The sequence below is a fragment of the Alligator sinensis genome, unplaced genomic scaffold (assembly GCF_000455745.1).
Source record: "Alligator sinensis unplaced genomic scaffold, ASM45574v1 scaffold80_1, whole genome shotgun sequence".
Lineage (NCBI taxonomy): Eukaryota > Metazoa > Chordata > Crocodylia > Alligatoridae > Alligator > Alligator sinensis.
Genome location: NW_005842206.1, coordinates 1,096,943 through 1,110,555, shown reverse-complemented (window position 1 = coordinate 1,110,555; position 13,613 = coordinate 1,096,943). Strand labels below are relative to the sequence as shown.

Here is a 13,613-nt window from a genome sequence, read left to right as displayed (position 1 = left end):
GTTAGGGCGGGCTGGTGAATGGAGAGGCAGACACAACTTATTGGTTGCAAAAAACTTTACTCACGCCGCTTGCAATCACGACGCAGGTGGTCCGGTCGTCTGAACAACCACACGAGTTGTTCCAGCTGGCGGGGCCCAAGCCAGTTAATCCGTCCGCAATTCGAAGCCGGCGGGGAAAGGGGTACGTCTGGGATTGCGCTCGGTGATGGGAAGAAAGATCGATAGGTGATCAGTCTATCGATCGGCAGCCGCAAGTCAGATAACTTCAGAGGCACTCTGCAGCGTGCTCAAAGCTCTTCGACTTGGGCGGAAGTCGCGCGGAATTTTAAACGGCCAGCGAGCCAATTACTAGCTGCCACGTGTGAATAATTTAGCACTGGCCAATAGCGAGGCACAAATTTACATCCAAATAGCGGGAACTCTTTGCACCGTGCATTTCTGTGCTGCAAAGAAGAAATGCATCCTGCAAAGGAAACTGCAAATTGGCGGGAACTCTCTCCTACATGCGGGCTCTCAATTGCAGCAGAACACTCTGCCGTGCAAAGGAGCTCTCATGTGGCCAGGAAATTCCATAGTTCCGAGGCACAAAAATCACTGGGTTGTGACACTTCCGAGGTCCATTCCAGCCTTAATGTCTATGAAAGCTATGAAATCTTGCGTAGGGCATGCTCCAGCAATATCTGCCTGGTCCTCCTGGCTGTCTTAACTATATTCCTCTTGCAAAGTTTTTGTGATGTCATTGCTTTTGTCTCTCTTAGGCTGGAAACAGATGTTGCATTTGTCCTGGGAGAATACAGTTTGTACTGGGATCCTAGAGGCATAAACATCTATTATCCTGCTTCAAGTATCTGTCAAGTATGAGAGAATGTGTGCTAATGCTTTTTCCCTAGGAAATCATTGTGTGCATCTTTAAGGATATTGCAGGTCAATCCAGGGGGCAGACCTGTTGGGCTTTGTGTTCTTGTGGGCCATCTGCTGTCAGAGTAACAGCAGTGCTGCTTGAAGGGTGATGTGTAGATGGTTGTGCCATTCCTGTTTTGATTGGGGTCAAAACCTGGGACAGCCAGGACTGCCTTGCATTTGATCTCTGTTTATAGCCTCAGTGAAACCATAGCATCTTTATCTTAGTTCATTTGAGTTCCTCTTCATACCAGTCTCACCACTGTCAGGTTGATCTATGTTTTCAGTTTTCTTGGTATATTTTTATTATAAACATGTTTTCCATTTCTTGTATCACATATTAATCCCCTCTCATGCCTACCTCACAGTTGCCTTTTTTTATTCAGTGTTGATACTATATATGTAAATATCAGTTACCTGGTTTAGGGCATTTCTTTTCCTTACCTTCATTGCATCTTCCCATCCATTTGTGCAACTCTCAATTACTTGAGTTTTTCTGGTGTTTAGTTTTAGCTACCTTTTTCTAAATGTTGCTTTACTGCGTAACTTGCTAATTTGCCACATTTTTATACATTTTATTTTTGCTACCTGGCTAGAAGGTCAGCACCTATCATTCTATGCCAGGGGTAGTGTTAATGCCTTTCTCTCTCTAAAATTCAAATGTTGTGTTATTGTCAGTGAGAAATAAAAAGCAGTATACACGTGCTTTGATAATCTAGTACTTGTTTGATGTAATGGGAATTTCCATTTTTTTTAATGGCCTAAAATAGTTCTAGTTGATTGACCTTCAGGAATTACTGAAAGTGCCACTTATTTGCTATAGGTTTGTGTGAATGACTCCACAAGATCATATATACATTAAATATGTTTCCAGACTGTTGGATGATTATATGTGCTAATTGAGTGCAGGGGGTTAGTATTGTTGTATGCTTATATAATTGTATTTTTGAATATGATAAAGAGCAGAGAATAAATTCTCTTTCATATTAAACAAATACATACAAAAGAGAAAGTAAATTCAGCAATATGTTAGCTTAATAATTCTAACTCTAAACCAGTGTACAGTAATGATGTTTTATTTGTATAGTATAAAGAAAAATTAAAGTTTTAGCTATATCTTCTAAAACTTTGAAGTAGTGTGGACATTCATTCACTGTGGCAGTAATTGTATTTCTAAGAGTCCTGTATTATTCTGAGTTAACACTAACTGGCTTAGTGGATGAAAGGAAAGCAGTAGGTATGGTTTATGAGTAGCTTGATTTTTAGTAAGGTTTTTTGATACTGTCCTTTGTGACATAAGCAAGTACAGGAGATATGGTCTTGGTTTTGACCACCAACTGGTTGAAAAGTCATTCTTAATGAGTAGTTCCAGGTGCTTCTTTGTCAAACTTGGAGGGTATTTCAAGGAGATCCAGAAGAGTTTGTTCTGAACCCATTTCTGTTAAATGTTTTTATTGATGACTTGGAATACAGAATATGCTTAAAGTATCTGCACATTACACCATGCTGGGAGGTGATGCGAGGAAAGGAAGAAAGGATCAGAATTCAAAATTACTTTGATAAACTGAAGATGTGATTTGAATTCAATAAGATGGAATTCAGTAGATAAGTGAAAGTACTATACTTGGGAAGCACTACAGTATGGATAGTAATTGGCTACTCAGTAGTGCAGCAGTAAAAGATCTTGGGGTTATGGGAGTTATAGGAGATCAAAAACTAAATATATATTAATATGACATGACTGCCAGAAAGATGAACTTATTCTGAGATGTATTACCAAGTATTTTCTGTAATTATTTCACTTTGGTTGGTGCTGGTGACACTTCAGCTTATATATTGCTTCTAGTTTTGGGGATCATACTTTAAGTAAGTGATAGACAAGTAGATAATCTAGAGGAGAGCCTCAAGGATAAGTGATTTAGAAAGCTGCTTATGAGAAAAACTGGAAGACATTTGGTTTGTTTAGAAAACACGAGGTCGAGGAATGTAATAAGTCCTTTGTGTGTGCGTGCGTACACAAATTTAGGTATACATATAATACATGCATATATACATATCTATACACACACATACCATAAACACTGTGTATATATATATGTGTGTGTGTGTGTGTGTGTGTGTGTGTGTGTGTGTGTGTGTGTGTGTGGCTTAGGACAAACTTTCTTAATATTGAGTGGGGAAACACTGGAAAAAGTTATCTGAGCATGTTGTAGGATCTTCTTCACTGGTTGTCTTCAAGTACAGATGTGTACTTAAAAACCGTTTCTCAGGGATAGATTAAGTATAGTTGATCTGGCCTCAGTGTTGAAGGTTGAACTAATAGTTCCTTTAAATACTTCCTTTGTTTCTTTGATTCTATAATCATGTAGAGAACTACAAAAGAAAGTGATTATAGATGGGCTACTGTTATTGTAGTTGAAAATACATTGTTTTTTATTTCTAAACAGATTAGATTCACTAGTTTCAGGACTAGGTAGAAGATCATGTTTTAAAATAGCTTCCTTGGAAAAATAAACTAGCAGATGCATGCTGTTTTTCATTTTTGCATTAATATTACTTTATGTACCAAGGTGTAATGTGATCATGCAGGTTTTGTCTTTTCTAGTTTAACTTCAGGAAAATGTAGTTAGTAATCTTCAGATGAAGCCTCAAACTTTTCAATATAAGACATTTTCATCTAGTTTATTTCTTTAATGGCTTTTTAGAAATGAACATTTTCTTTTTTTTAACTGCTATTTCTATAATTTGCAGAAACCTAGTGGTCAGATTTCAGTGTCTTTCTCTGAAACAGCATGATTTCTTATTTGTATTATGGCACTGAGACAAGTAAATAAAACATCCTTTGTTCCAGAGAATGTGTCTTATAGGCTTAAAATGGTCCGGGTATAGTACCTTAAATCCCAAAGTCTCAAAGCCCTGGGAAAAGTAGAGTTAAGCCTTGTGGCCCTTTAGATAAAAGGTAGTAATATTCTCTCCTTTAAATAGAGAAAGAACTGGGGCTTAGTCAGTGGGTCTGAGTTACATAAGTTTCAATTAGTAAGAGCTGCTGTCTCTTAGCCACTCTTCAAAGTAGTGCAGAAGTGGCTTGCCTAGTATCCCTTAATAAAAATCCATTTTAAGATTAAGCTGAGAACCTAGATCTTCTTACTGCAGTCTTGTGCTTCCAGGCCATCTTTCTTCTTTAATCCCTACCTTATTTTAAGTGACCAGTTTTCAGTATTCATACTAACAACTTCATTTGCCTTACCTGTATGTATGTATATGCATTCTTGTTTAGTCCGGTCTCCACTCTCACTGAACCTTCACTTGAAAAAGGTGCTTTAGATCATAAAGAACTCTCAGGCCTAAGACTAGAACCTACATTTGTTGGTTTTATAGTGGTCCAGCATAATATGTGATGATGCCTTCCAAGTCACTGAACAAATGCCTTTCATTTACATAGTGCATCTGTATTTCAAAGAACTGGTCCAAGATATGTAAGCCGTATTAGTCTTAACGATGGGAAGTTTAAGTTTAAGGACATCTTCAGGTAAGCATTAAGTAGCTCTTTGTGTTTTGTCAAAAAGTACCAATTAAAAATAAAATGTATTTGGTACATACACTCAGATCCCCTAACAGGTCCCCGTTCCATAAAATCTTTAAATATTTTCATAACTTCAAAGAATAAAAAGATACCACTGAAAATTCCCCATTTTTTCCATTTCCCTTTTGTTTTTTTGTTTCTAGTTATTGATGTAAGAATACACACAAATCTGAGTGCAGTGTTGATATTTACGAAGAGGACAATTTAAAATCCAAGGAGAATGCCCATAGGCATGTAGGAGGAAGTTTCATTTTAATTTTGAAAGAAACTGCTCATAACATCGTCAAAATACCACGTTTCAGTAAGAATCTCCCTCCTGTGCTCCTGTTTATTGTGCTTCATTACCTCTGAGAATGGGTTCTTAGGGAGTACAACTACGGTTTTGTTCTTTATTAGTGTCTGTTTTTTCCTTTTCTCCATCATCAGCTCCTTTGTCTGTCTTTCTTTTATTTCCCAGAATTATTTTGTCTCCTTTTCTTTATGATATTCTTATCCTTAATAACATCCTTCCATTTTCACACTAACCTTCACACTAAAGAACATGTTAGTCGTCTTCCTCATCTATTTCACATCCTCAGTTTCATTTTTGATAGCTTGGTCCTGTAATTACTTTTTTTTTTTGTTTTTTGTTTTTTGGTTTTTTTTGCCCCTCATCTTGCCTTGGAGATGTTCACAATTTTTCAAATTGATCCCTTTCTGTGTTTCTAAACCATCCTTTTTTTTCAAACTGATTTCTCAGCTTTCCCATCCATTTATGTGCAGGTCTCTGGTAGTATACTGGGGAGAATAAACAAGTGGTAACTCCTGCTGAGAGAGATGCACTTCCTTCCGTCTCTTGAGAGCTAGAAACCATAATATAGCTGCAGAGGGTCCTTGTTTTTCAGGTAGAATTGAGCATTTTTTCTGCTTCCCTACAGATTGGAGGAATTCCAGAAAGGGCATTTTTGTAAATTATATCTCAGTTGTAAGATTAATTAATTTGTTTTTGCCTGTAGAACACATTGGAATGTAGATTTACTGTTACTTTAGTTAACTAAAGTTCAGGATGACTCATGGAGGACATTACAATTATGTTTTACATCTTAAAGATGCTGTGATCCTTGCCAAGTCCTTAAGGGACAGATGTAGTTGAAACACAGTCCCATTAAAGCCAGGTGGCCTGCAAAGCCAGCTGCTATTTCTGCTGTAGTCTGGTGTTAGTAATTGGTGGTGCAGAATTTTCATATGTGAGTGTCTGGTCTGTGACTATCTGAGAGTGACAAAACACGAATAGAAACAACTAAACTAAAAATGATTGTTTAATCAAATTAGCCTGTGCTCTGCCTGTATGTTTCAGTTAAACCTAGATAACGTTGTGATTTTGCTACATATTGTTAGCAGTGAAAAATGTTTTGAGTTTCTTAGGTTTTTACTTTTTTTTTTTCTATTTTGCATTTACAGCTGGAAGGGCCTTGTGTTCTCCAGATACAAAAAATACGTAATGTTGCTGCACCAAAGGACAATGAAGAATCTCAGGCTGCTCCCAGAATGCTGCGTTTGCAGATGACTGATGGACACACAAGCTGCACAGCAATAGAATATAATTACATGTCAAAAATAAGGTGAACAGTGTTTGCTTTTCCTTCATTGAGTCTTTGTTGTAACATCCCAGAAGAGTCACAAAAATACGAGAAATGATAATATGTGAAATGTTTTCCAGGTTGTTGAAAGAACATGGGAATCAACACTTTATAAACAACAATCCTTTTTATGCTTGACCTCATTGCTTTTTTCTTTTTCTTGCTTTGCTGCTCTTGCTTCTATCTCAGAAATAGTATAGCTTTTGCTCCCTGGTCCTTCCATATCTGAGAGCTCATTTTTTCTACCCTACTTGTTGCATTTCAGCTCTGTAGAGAATAAAGGGAGAGTCAGAGTAAGTTGCAAGACCGCATTTTACTATTTCCACTTTTATAGTAGAATCCCTCTCAAAGTTTCTGTAAGATGTAGGTTGTATTTGTCAGTTAACTTGGAAACATGAGGTGAAGAGCAGTATTGAAAATGTTAGGCAAATTCAACTCTTGGCAAGCAAGAGTTAACAGAGCTGTGAAAGTAAAATTAATAAAGCATCATGAATGCCTAAGTAAGGTCATGAGCTTGGTCAAACATATCTTTTGTTTTTCTGAGGCAGTGCTGATACTATAAGAAGAGCTGAGAGAGATGGAAATATGAAGGACCTCCTTGGAATACTAGCAGGTGAAAATGAAATGCAAGGGTTTTTTTTAATACTTTTTATTGAACCATCTGTATAGTTGGGAAAAATTTTGGACAAGCTTTTGGGCACAATATGTCCTTCTGTTTCTACTCCAGGTATTATGTATAGGAATAATTTTTGCAGATGATGCAAAGATGCATGCCAGCAGGACCTTCTTTTCTTAAGGTCTCATATGAAATATAAACTAGTCAAGCTCCCGTGCTGGAGACTTGTCAGACTGTTATGATGGGTTCCATACTAGGACCTCAGTGCCTTTAGTTTGGAGCTTAGGCGTACATTCTGCGTAGTGATCTCGTATCTGACAGTCCTCTTGATAATGAGGATTCCCCAATCTAGTTGTCTAGCTACTGAAACTGATGCCACCCAGTATTCCCACACAATTTTCAGTTTTTCCAGAACCCCACTAAAGGTATGGGGCATTGATCAATGCTTTACTCCATTAGAGACACCAGAGTAGTTAGCTATGTTAGTCTGATATTAGGAAGAAGCCAGGACAGGGTATCATCTTTCTTCTTCAGAGAGGCATTATCTTTCAGAGGTTACAGCCCCTGTTTTTAGTACACAGTGGGCACATCTACACTTGCTATTAATGCTCCTGAAAAAACTCTGGTGCAGTTTGCACTAGAGTTTATTGCTCCAAGGTGCAGCATTTACATGTACAGCTGGGACCACAGCCTATTGAGCTGGAGTTGCCCCATCCTGGCTTAATGTGCTGCATAGGGGCTGGCTGGGGCATGAAGGTGCTACAGTGCAGGGCTAACTAGCAGGCAGCCCCCACACTGTAGCACCCTCATGCCCTAGCCAGTCTCCTTCACCATCTATATGTGCTTTTGAGCACATATATGTACTCCGCTCTAGGATAATACTGATTCTGGGCAGTACTGTCCTATGGCAGAGTTAACTAGTTTACTGCAGCCTAATAGTGCCACATGTGTAGATGGCGATGCTTTACTGCAGAGGTAATTAGTCAACTCCTTAGTAGAGCATCCGTGTAGGTGTACCAACTGTCATATACACATACACAGTTTTGACACAGATGCTCTTTACACCGAGTTTTAGATCAGCGATACTTTTTTTTTTTTTTTTTTTTTTTACTTTATAAGCCTAAGACAATACAGATCTGGACCAAAATACTAAACCCTCCATATATTTCCCTGTCTAAGTTTCTTCATCACAGAAATATTATTTGCTTAAGTCAGGGTCCTCTGGGTGTCTAGAATCTGTTTCCTATGGTTGTTGGCTTTTTTTTGTAATTTTTCCAACTATTTAGTTGATCTAATAAAAGGTATCAGATTTACCCAAAGAACCTTGTCTACCAGACCAAGTAGCATTTTTCACTACATTGTTTCCTTGTTAGCATAACACAAAGAAACTCTTGTACTCATTAGGGCTGTGCAAGGCTTCGGACCATGCTTTGGATCCAGAGAAGCTTTGGACGCTTCGGCGTCCAAAGCAGCATGTTTGGATCGAAGCACAGGCTTCGTTAGGCTTCTCAAAGCGGTTCGGAGCTTCTGAACCACTTGGGAGCCTCCTCGGAGATCTGGCCATAGGGTATAATGGGGAGTCAATGAAATATCTATAACTTTGTTGTTTTTTGTTTGATTTGGATGAGACTTGCGGGGGTGGTAGCCCTTCAGTGCATGAAGCCTGCCACGTTTCAAGAAGATCGGTGCAGGGGTTTGGGGGGAACTGCACCACAATTTCCTGAAAGCAAAGCTCATGTCATGTGTATGTGTTATACCACAGGGATGGTAGCACCTGCTGAGGCCACAAAGCCTGCCAAGTTTCAAGGTGATAAGTGCAGGGGTTTGGGGGGAACTGCACCTCAAGCTGCTGACAGGCAAAACTCATGACAGATGACCCTGTGTGTGTTAACGTGTACAAGCAGTCATGTCACGAGTTTTGCCTGTCAGCAGCTAGAGGTGCAAGACCCCAGAACCCAAAAGCCCTGCACCTATCTCCTTGACACCTGGCAGGCTTTGTGGCCGCAGCAGTGGCTACCATCCCTGCAGCTTTCATCCTGCTGTGCCTTAACACGCACAGTGTCACCCATGTCACGAGTTTCGCTTGTCCGCAGCTTGATGTGCAGTTTCCCCCAAGCCCCTGCACTTACCTACTTGAAACTTGGCAGGCTTCATGGCCTGAGCAGGGGCCACCACCCCTGCAGTTTTGACCCCGCTGTGGCTTAACATGTACACGTGGCATGAGTTTTGCTTTCAAGAATTTGGGTTGCAGTTTCCCAGAAACCCCAGCATTGATCTTCTTGAAACTTGGCAGTCTTTGTGACCTCACCAGGTCCTACCACCCCTGCAGTTTTGACCCCGCTGTGGCTTAACATGTACACGTGGCATGAGTTTTGCTTTCAAGAATTTGGGTTGCAGTTTCCCAGAAACCCCAGCATTGATCTTCTTGAAACTTGGCAGGCTTCATGCACTCAACAGAGGCTACCACCCCTGCATGTCTCATTCAAATCAGACAAAAAACAAAGTTATAGATATTTCATTGATTCCCCATTATACCCTATGGCTGGATCTCTGAAGCCCTTGGCTTAAAACTGGTAGTTGAGAAGGAAAAGGTGAGAACTCTGGCTTAAAAGTGAGCTTGTTATTAAAAATCTGGTTTTAATTAAAACTGATTAGAAATCTCCTCAAGTAACTTGCATAGCCCATAACAGGCTTCCTATTTAAAATACAGCCATGTCTGGCAAACCCACCCAATACAGCTGTGGACCAGGTTCCCGCTTCAATGTGGCCAAAGCGGGAACCCGGTCCGCAGCTCCAGATCGGATTGCTGGCATCTGAAGCCGAATCAAATAGCTGCCTACTTGCACAGGCCTAGTGCTCGTGCTTTTTTTTACTAAAATTGTGGGGTAGCAAAAAACCTAGTAATTGAAACTGCATGAGTCTGTTAATTTCAGTTATACTACTGGCTTTCAAAAAAGTTGGTTTTGCTTGTTTTCTGCAGTATTTCTGGATTTAAGTGATATACTATTTGTCCCAGGGAAACCTGAGAAAAATGTGTCATGGGTAAGTCGCAGCTAGTTAGCAACACTGCTGTGCTTTTCCGTTATGCTGTATTGGGTGGGTTTGCCAGACATGGCTGTATTTTAAATAGGAAGCCTGTTATGGGCTATGCAAGTTACTTGAGGAGATTTCATAATACTAAAGACTTAAATCTAGGCATTCTGAATATTGAATTTGAGGTTTAATTAGTTGATATAGTTTCATTGTTGCACATCTTGACAAGTTGACATTTAAAAAAATTTGTATGGAACCATTTCATTAAAAAATCTATTTGCCTGATAGGTGGCAAATACCCCAGTAAATCATTATATGAAATGATGTAATTTTTGAAATTGGATCAGACAGATTTGGTTAGTGATCTTTACTACACTTGCAATAAGAGCTTGAAATTCCAAGCCATATGCCTGTTCTGGGTGCCAGAATTTACTGCAGTATTCTGTTAGCATACAGTATATACAAAATAGTCATGACTGCGTTCGCTAGTACCAAAAATCCACAATAGTTTTCCTTTTTCTTCCTTCACTGAAGTGATTGTTAATGCAACATGGTTCCATTTATTGACTTTAAATCATACTGCACTTTTGTCTACATAAATCCCACAAACTTCTGTTCTGGGTGCCTCCTTGTTGGGAGCAATAGAAAATCTGGTAGTTGAGAAGGAAAAGATGTGAACTCTGGCTTAAAACAGGGACTTCCCTGCTGTGATAGAAGCCGGACACGAGGGGATCGCCTTCAGACCTCAGGTTGGGGAGGACCGGGTTAGAGAGCTTCTGGAGGGGCTGGACGCGTTCAAGTCAGCGGGTCCGGATGCTCTCCACCCCAGGGTGCTGAGGGAGCTAGCTGGGGTTATTGCAGGGCCCCTGGCACGGCTCTACAAGCGATCGTGGTGGTTGGGCCAGGTGCCAGATGATTGGAAGGTAGCTAATATGGTCCCCATCTTCAAGAAAGGGAAAAGGGAGGACCCGGGCAACTATAGGCCCGTCAGTCTTACCTCAATCCTGGGGAAACTCTTTGAGAAGATCATCAAGGAGCACATTTGTGATGGGCCGGCATCAGAAATGATGCTCAGGGGCAATCAGCATGGATTTATTAGGGGGAGATCATGTCAGACCAACCTGATTGCCTTTTATGATCAGGTCACAAAGGCCATGGACGCAGGTGTCGCGGTGGATGTAGTCTTTCTGGACTTCAGCAAGGCCTTTGACACCGTCTCTCACCCAATCCTAATTAATAAACTAGGCGACTGTGGCATAGATGCCTACACAGTCAGATGGATTACAGATTGGCTGAAGGGTCGCACTCAGAGGGTGGTGGTGGATGGATCATACTCGACTTGGGGGGAGGTGGGTAGTGGAGTCCCCCAGGGCTCGGTCCTGGGGCCTGCGCTGTTCAATTTCTTCATCAGCGATCTTGATGTTGGGGTGGAAAGCAACCTGTTTAAATTCGCTGATGACACCAAAATTTGGGGGGAGGTGAGCACGCTAGCAGGGAGAGAGAGATTGCAGAAGGATCTGGATAGGTTACAGGGGTGGGCAAACAGGAACAGGATGTGTTTCAATACGGACAAGTGCAGGGTGCTGCACTTGGGTAGTAGGAACCAGCAGCACACTTATACGATGGGGAGCTCCCTACTTGAGAGCACGGAGGCGGAAAGGGATCTTGGTGTCATTATTGACTCCAAGATGAACATGGGCCGACAATGCGAGGTCATGGTTGGCAGGGCTAACCGGACCTTGTCGTGCATCCACAGGTGCATCTCGAGTAGAGCCAGGGAGGTGATCCTCCCCCTCTATGCGACGCTGGTCAGGCCGCAGCTGGAGTATTGTGTCCAGTTCTGTGCGCCCCATTTCAGGAGGGATGTGGACAACATGGAGAGGGTCCAGAGGAGGGCCACCTGCATGATCCGGGGACAACAGGGCAGACCCTACAGTGAGAGACTGCGGGACCTGAACCTATTCAGCCTCCACAAGAGAAGGCTGAGGGGGGACCTGGTGACCGTCTATAAACTCACTAGGGGGAACCAGAAGGGTTTGGGGGAGACGCTGTTTCCCCTAGCCCCCGCTGGCATAACAAGGAGTAATGGGCACAAGTTGATGGAGAGGAGATACAGATTGGACATCCGAAAAAACTACTTCACAGTTAGGGCGGCTAGGAGCTGGAACCAACTTCCAAGGGAGGTGGTGCTGGCCCCTACCCTGGGGATCTTTAAGAAGAGGCTGGATACCTACCTGGCTGGACTCATTTGAGTCCCGTTTTTTGTTTAGGGTTCTTTTGTTGTTCTCCTGCCCTGGCGGGGGGTCGGGCTAGAAGATCTATTAGGTCCCTTCCGACCCTAAAACTATGAAAACTGAGCTTGTTATTAAAAATAGTGGCAGGAAATGTGAACATATTATAGTTACTGCATAACTGCAGCTAATTATCCAGGTTCTCAAAAGAATTGAAGCTCGCACATAAGGCTAAACAAAGTTCCTTATAGTGGTGTATGTACGTGGTGTGGTGTGATGCTTCCCCTTCACCTGTAGAATATATTGTATGTTTTGTTTAGTTACAGTAGATTGAGATTTTTATTCATTGACATCAGTATTATTTCCCAATGTTTTTATATACTGGGTTTGCTAAATTCAGCCTGGAGTCTGATGAAATTGGTCTTTTAGATTGTGACTGTTAGGCTGTGGGGTTTTTTTTGCCATAGTAGCACACTTCTAACAAAAGTGCATATAAGCTCATAGGATTCGTATGGAATAAATTAATGAAGTAGTAACAAAAATTCTTGTGGATGGCTTAGGGGAATGAATAATGATCTTGGAAGCAGAGTGTCCTCTAGGTAACTGGTTGGATTTGGCCTGATTGGTAGTTGCTGAAAAGCTACTATGTGAGAGTTGATGAATGACTTATTTTAGATCAGTGGGTGTTTCAATTTAAAAATGGCTAATGGATAAGTTTCACATGATAAAAATTTCCATTAATTAGTATGTTTTTTGGCAGTGAAACTGAAGTAAGAACTGAGCAGTCATGGAAACTGTATCTGCTCTCTCCCTCTCTCGCACACGCACACTTTCTAGAAGAGAGTTTCATAGTAGTTTGGGGGTCAGAGGGGACCTGAACAGATCATCTAGTCTGACTCCCCCACTGGCAGGAGCACACGCTGGGATCACACGACCCCGGATAGGTGTTCGTCCAACTTTTTTAATTTACCCAAGGTAGGAGCGAAAACCACTTGAGTTGAGGAACATTTATTATAGGGCAGTGGAAGGAGGCCACTCCTTGTGTTGTCATTGTTCTCTATCTAGAGCACTTTGTTGCTCTGAGTTGTTAATCTGGTGGCTTTTCCACAAATCAAATTTACTTTTAAGATACCTTAAACTACTAGAATTAGATTTCATATTATTATTGTTTACACATTATAAGCTGAGGAGCTTTAGGTTAGTAAGCTGATTGAAATAATTATTCCCCATGCTTTTATATATTTATAGTTCAAAAATGGCTATCTTAAGAAAAGATGCAAACAACCGGAAAGTTTACTTTTTTTTCATAGTTGCAATGACTGACTTTAGTTCTAATAACAGATTTGTTCAGGTCAACTGAAGAAAATCAACTGAAAAGCCCTCTCTGTTCTGATAACAAAAAATACATTTATAAGTTCAGTCTTCTGCCAGTTTTTCATTTTTTGGCTTGTACTCTCCTGTTTAATACTGTGGTAGTATTTAACCTGGCTGTAAAAGGTGAGTCCAAATTTTTCCTTTTGGACTGTAGTTTTTGTAGCAGCTTGTTGAGTCAGATGTATGGATTATTTTTTTTTAATCAGTTAACCAAAAATCTTAAGTCTGAACAAACGCTACTGATTCAGAGGTAACTT

The 13,613-nt window shown here is 40.8% G+C and overlaps 1 protein-coding gene across 8 annotated transcripts in view; it reads left to right on the top strand.

Moving 5' to 3' along the window:
* Positions 1–13,613, top strand: part of TDRD3 (tudor domain containing 3) — a 157,165-nt gene that overhangs the window by 25,979 nt on the left and 117,573 nt on the right. For 5 of the 8 annotated variants that reach the window (XM_006026723.2, XM_006026724.3, XM_025207728.1 and 2 more), the window contains exon 3: positions 5,924–6,084. In XM_006026723.2, coding sequence (XP_006026785.1) covers positions 6,011–6,084 — 74 coding nt within the window. In that variant the 5' untranslated portion in view covers positions 5,924–6,010. Of the gene's footprint in view, positions 1–4,379; positions 4,430–4,681; positions 4,785–5,245; positions 5,368–5,923; positions 6,085–13,613 lie in introns of those variants that run through there. The other 3 variants (XM_025207727.1, XM_025207725.1, XM_025207724.1) reach the window with 3 other exon arrangements.